This window comes from Podarcis raffonei, chromosome 10 (genome assembly GCF_027172205.1).
Source record: "Podarcis raffonei isolate rPodRaf1 chromosome 10, rPodRaf1.pri, whole genome shotgun sequence".
Taxonomy (NCBI): domain Eukaryota; kingdom Metazoa; phylum Chordata; class Lepidosauria; order Squamata; family Lacertidae; genus Podarcis; species Podarcis raffonei.
The window spans coordinates 26439671-26452640 of NC_070611.1; the positions used below are offsets into that span (position 1 = coordinate 26439671).

The window sequence follows — 12970 nt, forward strand, 5'->3', positions numbered from 1 at the left end:
CATCTGGACCTATGCACAAATTGATTTTTGCCCGCAGCATGAATGCAATGCATTCCATTAATTCCATTTCCCTACCTCCTCAGAACCTTAGTATCAATAGGGCATGTTCTTTATAGGTCAGCGTAACAAGCAGTGTTTGTACTTGAAAAGTCAACATTTGACAAGAGCCTCACACATTGGATTGTGTGAGATTCCACACTGATTCTTGAAACATTTGCTGCTTGAGTAACAATTGTTGAAAATACCTTTAGTGTCAGTGATCTGTATATTTTCCTCAATACCTTCTCTTTCTAAGGTTTAACTTTTTCTTCTTACTAACAAATAATTTTCTTTAATTCATGATTACAATTCACCTGCTGAATCTGATGTGGGGGAAAAAAAGCAAAACTTCTTGAAGAATGTAAGTTTTCTGCCCACTAACCTAGACAATAAAGTTTACACTGTGTGTGTGTGTATTAATATTTTTTTAATGAGTGTGGAATCCAAGTGACATGATTTTTGTACATGGTGTTGTTTGCTGTTATTAATGTTGTCGTGTATAGATGATTGATGGAAAGCGGCATTGTGGAAATTATAGCCAGTAGCAACTTTGGAATGGGTTTCTTTTAAATTTTCAAATATTTATTTTTGGTGCCCAAAAGGATATGTGTTTTTGTTTTCAAAAAGGTGCAATGCCACCTTTCCCTTTCGGTGATGTCCCATGTTTCAGGAGTTACATTGATTGTGTCAGCTTCTGCTTGTAATCTGACCTAGTCAGTTTCACCATTTAGTTAGGACAAGGAGAAGTGACTGCAGTTAGAAAAATGAAACCAAGAGAAATGTTCCTGTTTGCATTGCACCTCTTCTTCATTTTGTGGCTATTAAGTTGAGTCAGCATTAAGCGTAAAGCTGTTCCTATAGTTCCAGGTAAATCATCTATACACAGCCTGTGTGTTTGCTCATGTTTTCTCTTGCTGTTAGATGTACAAGCATGAACGACTAGAATTTGGTTCCTCCCAAACTCCATAGACATGGTTTCCCACAAGAATGCATTACATCACAATTCCTTTTTAAGAACAGCCTTTTTGATGTGGTTCACCCATCACTTGAAACTATTGTTTTAACAGCCAGTGGTGCACCCCTGTTCAGCATATCATAAATGAAACAACCCAGAGAATATTTTGCCATTATGTGCAAACCATTGTTTCTGATTTGTTTGTCTCCTAACATACCACGAAGATAAGTCAAGGGCAAAGCTTGGATTATTGTTGTTTGTTAGGACAGAGTCAAACCCAGAAGTGCCATTTCTCATATCAATGACAGACTAGCTTCTGGTTCATTTTCCCCACAGCTCAGAATGTAAAGAGGCAGGGTTTCATCCCATTTTCATCACAATCGATGCTGTTTCCATTTCACTACTGTTCTGCTTCTGCTAAAATCTACATTATTCATCTCACTTTCTGGTGTTGGCTGAAACAAACGTTAATTATGTAATTAAGTATATAATTTAAGTATATAATAGTATATACTTAAGTATATAATAACTTCAGTGCTTTCCAGTGAAAATCAAACACGAAAAACAGCACAAAATTTGCCTAATTATTTATGTAACATTCAGACTAAAAAAAAAAGTTACCAAATGCCACTCGTATTTCCTTGCATGATTTCTATTCCTGTCTTCAGTTTAATATGCAAATTGTGGCAGTTTCCACTTTCGTTTCTGACAAAATTTCCTACTATCCCTACCTAATATCCCTAAAAGAAGTAGGGGGGAGAACCATAGAGACTTTTGATGCTCAGCCACATTAAACCATAATTTTATTTAAGCTGTGGTTCAATGTGATGCATGACTGGGCCCTTAATGGTTCAATAATATTAATACTTTATTATTATTATTATTATTATTATTATTATTATTATTATTATTATTTTATATGCCACCCATATGACTAGGTTACCCCAGCCACTCTGGGTGGCTTCCAGCAAATTAAAGCACAATATGATAGCAAGCATTAAAAACATCCCTGAGCAGGGCTGCCTTTAAATGTCTTCTGAAAGTCCAATAGTTGTTTATCTCCTTGACATCTGATGGCCACCCCACAGTATGGCAGTGACTGCTGAGAAATTCAGGGCCCATATGACTACCCCCCCTTCTCCATTCTTACTCCACTGCAAATTTAGAAGGGCAAAGCCAAGTGGTTGGTCAAAACTTTCCATTTTTACTTTGGAAATGAATTGCAGTGCAGGTGAATTTTAAGCAAAGATCAGATCCCCCCTGCATGACCAGAACTGGTGAGGCAGGTTTGTTTGACCTAGATGTGTTCATAGTACTTTTAGTATTATCTTCAGCAATGAGATGTCTAGTATATCTTATCACACACGTTTATAATGTGCCATATATTGTGTTATATAAATACAGTACTGCTAACGATGTAGAAAGGAAAGATTAGGACAGCCACCTACAGAGGCTCAGGAAGAGTTCACTTACTAGAAATAACTTATCAACCTAATTTATTTCTGCAATAAGAAAGAGAGAGAAAAGATCTCTACAGAAATTGTCACATTAGCACACTCACTCATTCACATGTAGAATCTGGTATCTTGGTGATCATTTCATGGTAACAGTATCAAAAACAGCTACTTGATAATCTCTGTAAGCAGGTGCAGATGCTTATGTACTCACAGTAGGGCTTTCCTTTGGTAATGAGAAAGCCAGTTGTGATCTAAGAGTTCTCAGACGATTAAAAATGCTAGTCTTCTTGGTGTTACATGAAACTATTCTCACTCTCATTAATTTGCACGCCAGTCTAATCAAACAGAAATAGCCGCTTGTGATTTAAGAACAAATTCCTTGGCATCGAGTCCTGTTAGTTATTTAACAGGATTTATATAGTACCGGTTAATCATCAAAACCCCTAGGCAGTTTACATAAAATATAAAAATACATTAAAATATGCAGAAAATCAGATTCGCCTAATTAAAATACAAAATCAGCAGATTTGAAATATATGTTGTAAATGCATATTAAAAACACATGTCAAAAGCCAAATACGTGTCCTTTGCTGAGAAGGTCAAATGGTAGAGGGAACCCAATCTAGCACTTGGCAATACAGTGTGTTCTTGCATTGGCACACTGGTGAAAGCTCATCTGGCCAGCTAGTGACAACTTGTCCTGTACATAATTAGGCTTTTTTTTCCTCCAAAAAGTATTGCAAATGAGACCAGTGGATACAATCTGGATCTTCCCTACATAAATTAATTATACAGTTGTATAATTGTTGTTAGCCGCCCTGAGCCGGGCTTCGACTGGGGAGGGCGGGATAGAAATAAAATTTATTATTATTATTTATTATTGTAGAACATACAAAGAGGGCTTTAGTGATGGCCTGGTAAGGCAGAGGTTTTCAACCTTTCTGTGTCCATGGCTCCCTTGACCAACTACATTCTTTCTGTGACACCCCTGTGGGGCTCAAGAGCCCAGTTATGTCACCCCATGACTGCAGAGCTGGCAGCCTCTCACCCTTTTTCAAACACCCTCCATTGTGGAGTGTTTCCTCAGCCTCTTCTCCTCTCCTCTCTCCTTGGGAGTCCTCTGGGCAGCTGCTGCTGCCGCCCCTGGTCTCTGAGCTGTCCCCCCCCCCTACACCCCAAAGAGAACTGTCTCCTCACACTGCCCCAAAGGGGCCTGGGAAGCACCCCTTGACCAGCCCCAGAGGCGCCATTTGCCTAGGGAGCTTGTAGCTAGGGTGCTGTAACAAACAGCTGTGCAAGCCTTTGGGAGGCAGAGACTCAAGAGCGCATCAGAGGAGGGGGGAAGAGGGATGGAGGCCAGTGTTGTCTGTGGCACCCCTGACCATTATTCAAGGCACCCCCAGGGTGCCATGGTACACTGGCGAAATGTTGATCATATGCAACTGCCTATAATAAGAAATGTCAGAGATTTTGTTTTATAAACTCAAACTGTAGTCCTAGAGGCATGCAACGGTAACATTCACCGTTAAACTCATGTGAATTTAGTCTCCTGCAGATTTTTACAGGATTGCAGCACACTAGATGTTTGTGGTTAACAGCACTATTTCTGTGATTTGCTTCTTTTTAAACTTTTTTAAAAACAAAAGTGGCTTTGTGCTTCTTTTAGAAGATATAATTGAATATTTCCTTTTACTTTTTAATTATATTTCATAAAAAGTACCACAGCCTCCGACAATAACACAACAGTCTCCAAAAGACTATATTGTTGATCCAAGGGAGAATATTGTAATACAGTGTGAAGCAAAAGGAAAGCCACCCCCTAGGTAAGTACTGGTTTTGTTGTCTTAACTTTGTATACATCCAATTTTTTAAAAAAAACTTAATCTCAGCAAAATAAATAATGCTATGCCTGTGATTATTATTATATGTCTTTGCAAAATAGCCTATCATATACATAGTTCTATCATTAAAAAATGCAAAGAGCATTTGTGAGGTGCCAAAGTGCTAATTGTGCTATTGTTCTTGTATGTGGAGCACTTCCAATTGTGGTCCCAGTCACAGTGCCTCCCTTCCCTGGCCTAATACTATGTGAAGTGTGACAGAACAAATGCAAGCAGACAATGATCTGGATAAAAATTGGTCACAACTTTATTGATTACAAGTGTAGGTGTAACTTTGGCTGAGTCATTGGGTGTATATGCATTCCAGCCTCCTGCTGGAGGGATGGAACTGCTGCAGGGACAAGACAGGATTATAGCCTCTCTAAGATGTTGATCTACTGAGTTGGCCATCCCAAGGCTGCTGCTGGAAACTCTATGGCCCATTTGCCCTATGCTTGGCTTCTGGACAGGAATTTCCACTGTGACCCCTCTAATGGGGTACCTTGCCTATGCCACTGAGAGCCAGTGTGGTGTAGTGGTTAAGAGCAGTAGTCTTATAATCTGGTGAACCAGGTTTGCGTCTCCACTCCTCCACATGCAGCTGCTGGGTGACCTTGGGCTAGTCACACTTCTCTGAAGTCTCTCAGCCCCACTCACCTCACAGAGTGTTTGTTGTGGGGCAAGAAGGGAAAGGAGAATGTTAGCCGCTTTGAGACTCCTTCGGGTAGTGATAAAGCAGGATATCAAATCCAAACTCTTCTTCAAACTCTTCTGATGCACCACTTCACTCAGCATCTGAAGACTGGGATTCCACCCAATGCCTCAGACAGGGCAACAGCCAATGCCTGGCCAGCCTGCAAGGCACCACCCTCCATAGGGGGTCCATGATTGGTCTATTCCAGTGGTGTCCAAACTTTTTTCAAAGAGGCTAAGATTTGATGAAGTGAATGGCCATGAGGGCCGACCAAAGGGCTGACCAAAGTTGTTTTTAGGATTGAAGTTGTTGAGCTTTTTTTTTTTTTGAGATTAGTCCCCCAAGACGGACTTTGGACATGCCTGGTCTATTCAAGTCCTACCTAGAGGATGACACCTCCCCCATACTGCTGTCAAAGGGGAATTCACTCAGAAGAGGCCAGCGAGCAAGCATGGCCTGGTTGCTGGGGACGAAGGCAGAGTGCGAAGGGGCTGTGTCATGGGACTGCCAGAGAATGCTGGGGAAGAGGAGGAACATTCAGAGAGAGGTGGGCAGGAAGTGATGGATGGGGAAGGGGGAGAGAGCCAGGAGGCGGAAAGGCTCTCCGATGCTGAAGCAGAGCCCCAGCACGGCCTGTTCTGTCTGGAGAGGAGAGTTAAAGAGGAGGGGGGAAAGGCGTCACATGAAACTTCCCCACATGAACTGAAGGATTCAGACACATGATTGTAATGTGCTGCCTGTACATATGTAAAATAAAGAACTGTATAAATCTCTGAGTGAGCAGAGGTTCTTATTGAGAAGAGCATACACAAGCCATCACAGGCTGCGACCATTGCCCCCATGGATGCAGTGAGCGGCCATTGAAGTTGCCCCAAAGGCCTCATCAAGCTTGGAAATTTTCAGAATATATCTCCGTGAGGAGCAGTGAGTTTCCACCAGAAGGAAATACAGCCAAAATGCTGCCTTCTGCTGTATGGGGTAAGGACTTGATCCTGGCCTCAGCAGAGAACTCAGTATTCTTTAGCATGCTGACTATGCAACATCAAGGCTTGGTGAAAGCATTCCCATTATTTTTGTCAGATGTATACTGTCATACTGTCAGATGTGATAGTATGAGATTTAGCAGACCTGCTGTAGACAGAAGATGATGAACTTTCTAAAAAGGTGGCACAACTATTTATGCAACTTGAAGAAACACAAGTTTTACAAATAGCATCTTTACACATATACCGTATTAGTAGACTTTTACTCTTAAACAGAGGCTAGGAAAAGCTTATAGAACATAACTGTGATCCAGATATCCATTGGGCATAGGGTTTTGGAAGTCTGTGGAGGTCTGTGGACATAGTGTTATTGCAGGTAATGAAAATTGCTACAACACTTTTGGGGCAACACTTTGTCTGGAATAGGTGTATCACTTGTTTATTTTTCACATTTTCTAGTTGGATATTTATTAACATTGTCAACATTTTGTTTCACCGAAAGTACACATTATACACTAAAGATTATACATTATCTGATAGCAAATGTCCCCCCTCCCAATAACTAACTTCTTCAACTTTCCACCCCAATTGATAGCTTCTCATGGACACGCAATGGAACTCATTTTGACATCGATAAAGATGTACGGGTAAGAATGAAGCCTCACTCAGGAACCCTTATAATAAATATTATTAATGACGAAAATGGAGGAAAGGCAGAAACGTATGAAGGAGTTTATCAGTGCACAGCAAGAAATGAACTTGGAGCAGCAATTTCCAATAATATTGTTATACGGTCATCTAGTAAGTTGAATATTAGAAATTTCTTTAACTTGAAGCTCTTACTACTTGTTGTCAGCATATTTATTTACTTAATTTTCTTTCTCAGGAACCCTTATAATAAATATTTCATTATTTTCTTTCTGCTTTTCTTAAAAAAGACATCTTTTTAATCATCAAAGCAATCTTATTAGAAGGTAATGATATTTGATATTATAGTTTAGCACTGTACTGCATGAAAAACTACCCATCTTCTCCAAAGTTTTTCTTAGTAAGTTAAGCACGCAAGATTTCCCTTCTTTTTCCAGTATGTTTAGAACTGGGTATTGTATAAAGCATCACAATTAGAACAAAATATTTTGTACTTATTATATGTATTTAGCAATTACATATTGCTGAAATGCACGTTTTTAAAAATGAGACCAAAGAGGTTGGAATATAGATCAGTGAAGTAGTCTCGTTAGAATTTTGTTTCCTTAAGCAGTCATGTCTTCATCTCAGATATGTTCTCTTAAGAGTTTAGGATGAGGTGGTAAACAGATGATTCTAATTCATTTCACTCTAGCATGGCAGGCAAATCCCTCAAAATGCTGCATAACGACATATGATTCACTTTACATATACTAAAGTAGTATTGAAATCAATAAAACGTAAGGATATATAACTGTGCTGAAGATGGCATGCTTAATTTGCTCTCCCATTCATCTATATTTTTGTAACTACCTACTCCTGTAATGTGTAATTAGGAGTCCATTATCCTAGTGTTTAATTGCTTTGCTTTCCTACGATACCCAGCATTACATAGTCTGAGAACTTCCTATGCACATTTCAGGAAAGTGCAAGTTTCTCTTCCTGTTGCTGAACATTTGAAGATTAATTTTTTCCTTGAAATAGCTAAATCACATCATAAAGTTCCTTACAACTTTCCCCCTAAGAATACTGTAAAAAAAGATGTTCATGCAAAATTTGTAAATTTCATGTATTATTGGGTTTATGTCTTATGAAGCTTTGTTTTCTCTTGCTTCTTGAAATCCCTGTGTTGTTTTCACTGCCCAGGCCATGTGACACTGATTTCCTCCTTTTTCTGCAGGATCTCCTTTATGGACCAAAGAAAAACTAGTTCCCAAAACAGTAGTTGAAGGTCAATATGCAATACTTCCCTGCAGGCCTCCTATTGGATTACCACCACCTATAATATTTTGGATGGATAACTGTAAGTTTATTTTAAAATACATAAATATCTCTCACACTAAATTATTTCAGTAATTCCATCTGTGCTGCAATTAGAACACCTTCATGTGGCAAGGGGGACAAATTCATCATGCTGTCTACATGACTTGCAATCCCATGATAACAGGAAAGTGTTTCATGTTAGGTTTGTAAGTTAGCTCTTTGTGATGGGACATGGCTGTGTTCACTACATTTCTGTATTACATCATAATGCTACTCAAGTTGCAGTTTTCTGCTTGTGATGTTATATGCCAGTCCCACTGTCTTTTTAAAGCAAGGTAGTTGGTTTGAATCAGCATGACATATAGGTTGGCCTGTAATACTGTTGCAAATTATTACATAGTGTTCATACATGGTCATAGTATGTCATTTTCCCCATCACTTTGATGGGACAGTGAGTAAAGTTGCACAACCATTGTGAACAGCCTATCTAGATGACCCACATTTTGGTAATCATCCTCAATATCTCTGAGACATGCTTTTTCTACAAGTCGTGAGAGGCCAAAACAGGGGAGGGCTGGGCTGATACAAAGATGGACCTTGCAAAACAGTATGAAGAGAGTAGAAATGACTATAGTAAGTAAATACACGTTGAATAGTCTCTTGAACTATGGCTGGGACTATACCTACTGTTGTGATCTGGAATGGGGGGGAAGAACATGATAGTCCTACTTTTAAGACAGGAAAAAGCCATTTCACATTGATTTATCTGGTTTTATGACCTCGTTTGGAGACTTAATATCCACAGTGGAGTGGATCTTAGTTGCGGTGAATTTGTTCTACCTCCTTACCCGAAGGAGACTCTGAAAGCGATTTCCCAAAAGTGGGCAAGGTGATCAATCATGGATGATGCCTTCCCTTTTTGGCCAACTTCACACTACATAATGTTTGCTTGCTCATTTATTTTGTGACTCAGCTGATTGGCAATATTTTCATTTCCCTGTTGGATGAATCTGGTCTCATTGTTATTTGCTTGTGTAACTAGAAGAATCAGATGCGATTGGCATGAGTTCGCTTATTTATTTAGTTAATCTAGTCTATCTGGCAGTGGCTTGTTTTAAACAAGTACACAATCTGGTTTGACTGGCAATTGTTTACTGTTGAATTTGGTCACTTTGCTCTCATTGGAGTTTAGTGCAGGCAGGTAAGCAAATTAGGATATAATCCTATGCCACCCTGAGGCATTATTAGGGTTGTGGGCACCCGGGAGTCATTGCTTATAGCTGTAAGCTTGCAAAAGATGGGCAGGTACACTTGGGTAAACATTCTGCCATGAGGCCATAGTGTACATGCCCAGTCCTTATACCCTAAGGCTCATCTAGTGTGAGGAGCAGAAATACACCCAGTTGTTGGCTTGGAAGCCACTGAGTACAGCGGCTGATTTGCACAGGGGATAAGAGGGGCACTCCCCTCTATTTAATAAATACACTCACCTGCCCTCACTTATTAATTCACTCTTGATTCGGAGATCTTCTTACATTGCAATAAATATAATTGTTCCACCAATATGCTGGTTCTCACATTTTTCTCAGGGACATAAGAGAATGGCATTCCTTTATTAGTTAGCTCACACATGGAAACTGACTGGTTTTTCTCCCACAGGGGGCACATCCACCAGTTTTAAACCATTTTCAAGGGCTTCTAAATTCGTTTCAGCATGCAATTCAGAGTGCTGATTTTAATCTTTAAAGCCCTCTCTGAATTGGGACCCAGGCGTTAGAAAGGCAGGTTCATATGAACCTTTCTAAACACTAGAATCTTTGTCAGAGGCACTGAGGCAGGCAGCAACAGGAGAATGTCTACTTCACGTACCTAAAGTAGCCCTTCATTGTTTAATGACACAATTTCTTTTCTTGTCTTCCCTACAGCTTTTCAAAAGCTGCCTCAAAATAATAGAGTTTCCCAGAGTCTAAATGGAGACCTTTATTTTTCTAATGTAAAGCCAGAAGATAGCCGTGATGATTACATATGCTATGCGAGATTTAACCACACTCAAACTATACAACAGAAGCAACCCATTTCTTTAAAAGTTGAACCAGGTAGGTGTGAATTTTGTAAGCTATTGTATAGCTAAATTACATTTGACAGAAGTATATGTTACGTAAGTGTATAACAAACTTTTCTTGCTGGAATGTACCTTTCTTAGAACACGTGGTTTAAATTAATACACCTTCAGAACATTAAAAATGACTTCCAGTATATTTTTACTAGAGCTTTGTAAAATTATGTGGTGCAATAAAAATATGTACTGTTAAGTACCTAGGGTGCCTAAATTGCATTGAACTAGTCAATACTAGTTTAGACAATCTGTTTGCTGGAATACAGCCTAAGTTTGAAAACAGCCTGGTAACAAGATTTTCTGTATGTTGCACACTCAGATGCTTCTGTGTGACAATTACCAAATATTTTCTGTCTTATGCAAAAGCAATTGCAGACCTGGATATTACAATGAAATAAATGTTTATTTCTGTTCAAATTGATCAGCTTCAGTAGATAGATAGATTAACTTCTAAAGCCCATATTTACTGCTTCCTGGTTGCATTCTTCATGATATTCTATTTATTTCAGTGGATTCATTGAATGAAACTATAACTGCTAATATGAGTGACTCTGATTTTTATGGTGGTGAGTTTTAGAGATCCACTCCTGCATTACTCCTTTCATTGTAGAATTTAGTTAACTAACCACTCCATAGCTGCTTAACTTTACTGCCCTTACAATTCTAATATCTATATCTACTGGTGACCATAAAATAAATGGCACAGGATGAGTGCTCTAATTGATTATAATTTAGAAGTAATGGCAGAACATTTGCATGCAAACATGATTTTTTTCCCTTTTGGCAAATGAATCAATATAGCAGGCTTGTTAATGTTCATGCACTCTATAACTTTCCCCTTTATGTTAGCTGATAATTCGTTATCACTGAGACCAGTCCGTAGCACACACCGTGTGTTATAGCCATAAACAATTAACTGTTGCTCATCCTGCTTAATATCTCACTGAATATGCAGTTAAAGTGCTAACCACTTAATACATCTGTGTTAGAAAGAATACATGTCTAGCATGTTTGAAGCATCCATGCCCTAATGTGCATTTGCTATTTTCTTTTTATTTTCTTTTATTTTCAATCCTTCACAGAGGTAGCAATCTTATCAACTATAAACATGGCTTTATGATTATGGATTTGACCACATTGTTGAATTTCTCAAGGATGCATATATGATCCACTTCACACAAACTTTCCAAGGGCTAATGGCATATATTACAGGGACTCAGTCCATCAGCATAATATAATTCTAGTGGCTGATGTATTTCCCTTTTTTATTCTCACTTAAGCAAGTGAAGAGGGACGTGGGTGGCGCTGTGGGTAAAACCTCAGCGCCTAGGACTTGCTGATCACATGGTCGGCGGTTCAAATCCCCGCGGCGGGGTGCGCTCCCGTTGCTCGGTCCCAGCGCTAGCAGTTCGAAAGCACCCCCGGGTGCAAGTAGATAAATAGGGACCGCTTACTAGCGGGAAGGTAAACGGCATTTCCGTGTGCGGCTCTGGCTCGCCAGAGTAGCTTCGTCACGCTGGCCACGTGACCCGGAAGTGTCTGCGGACAGCGCTCGCTCCCGGCCTATAGAGTGAGATGAGCGCACAACCCTAGAGTCTGTCAAGACTGGCCCGTACGGGCAGGGGTACCTTTACCTTTACCTTTAAGCAAGTGAAGTACCACCATCTCCTACCATTGCTCAGATTCAAGGCAGGCAGCAGCAGCCCTTTTCCCCTAAGTGCCACAACCTCTCCACCCACCCCAGTAGAAGCCGAGAGCAAATCAATTGGTGCTATATCCAAACCAAAGTAAGCATTAGCAAAATAAGTGCCTACATCTATGCAGTGACATGGTCATCTGTATTGCTGCTGTTTATCGCTTGGATGTGAGAACCTCCCAGATCCAAGATGAGCTGAGGAGTGCATTACTGTTGCATCCTGCTTCTGTAGAGTGAAAAGGAGGGTGGTGGTGAAAGAGCTGCATGTTTGAGCATGCTACCCTTCAAGGACAATTTAGTCCTAGAGAGTCATACTCTGATGTATTTAAAGGTCAGGAAAATGTAATTGGTACATGCTAGTAGGTAACTGGCTGATGGACCTTGTCCTTCATTTTTTCATAAAATAAGAATTAATTCGAATATTTTTGCTTTGTATCCTATTTGCAAGTTATTTGAAAGCATGTGGAGAAAGAAGTGGCTCCTTGTGCACTTGAGGATTTCCCCATTATAAGAGTGGAAATTCAATGCATGCACCTCTTTTAAGCACACAGAGTTCTATTGAAGAGAACAGGGAATAGTCAGTGCACACATGGGAGAACCTGGTGATCTGGACTGAAAGCTATGTGTTGAAAGTTAATGGCTTACTTCTTATTCTATGATCTCGCTGTCTCCCTGGACCTGTCTACACTACAAACTTAAACCAGTTTATAGTCATTTCCTGTTCCCAGGGAATGGTAAGGGTCATAGTTCTGTGATATAGGTAGGTGCAGGTGTGTGTGAAAAGGTTGGGGAGAAGAAATGGTATGTTGGGGATCTCTAAGAGAATTTTCAACACTGGACCAAACTGCAGTTTGACCAAGATCTTTTGGGAAAGCCAAAGCAGTTAAAGTTGCCTAAAAACATTTTCATTTGCAATGACGATACACCCTGATTCCACTCCTGTTTACTTATAACCTTTTGGAGTCCCATTGAATGTAAGCCAGATATTGCTCATATCTACACAGATGAATGTTAACTAATTTCCCAGAAGAATTTCAAACAGAAATGGTAATAAAAAGGATAGAATTCACAAGATAAGCTTCTAAGCCAACAGAAAAGATTTCAGTAGAAAACGTATCATTTACTCCCATCATTTCAAGTGGAAAACTCTGATCACTTACAGTAGCTCTTCACAGCACTATTATTTATTTAAGAATTTGT

The 12970-nt window shown here is 39.7% G+C and overlaps 1 protein-coding gene across 21 annotated transcripts in view; it reads left to right on the forward strand.

Annotated features, from left to right (window-relative positions):
• Positions 1 to 12970, forward strand: part of NRCAM (neuronal cell adhesion molecule) — a 139960-nt gene that overhangs the window by 65180 nt on the left and 61810 nt on the right. For 15 of the 21 annotated variants that reach the window (XR_008332595.1, XM_053407274.1, XM_053407273.1 and 12 more), the window contains 6 exons: positions 383 to 400; positions 4169 to 4274; positions 6604 to 6809; positions 7876 to 7998; positions 9884 to 10054; positions 10584 to 10640. Coding sequence is in view for 20 of the 21 variants with exons in the window: in XM_053407274.1 (XP_053263249.1) it covers positions 383 to 400; positions 4169 to 4274; positions 6604 to 6809; positions 7876 to 7998; positions 9884 to 10054; positions 10584 to 10640 (681 nt within the window). In the remaining variant the exon portion in view is untranslated. The remainder of the gene's footprint in view (positions 1 to 382; positions 401 to 4168; positions 4275 to 6603; positions 6810 to 7875; positions 7999 to 9883; positions 10055 to 10583; positions 10641 to 12970) is intronic. The other 6 variants (XM_053407280.1, XM_053407292.1, XM_053407293.1 and 3 more) reach the window with 2 other exon arrangements.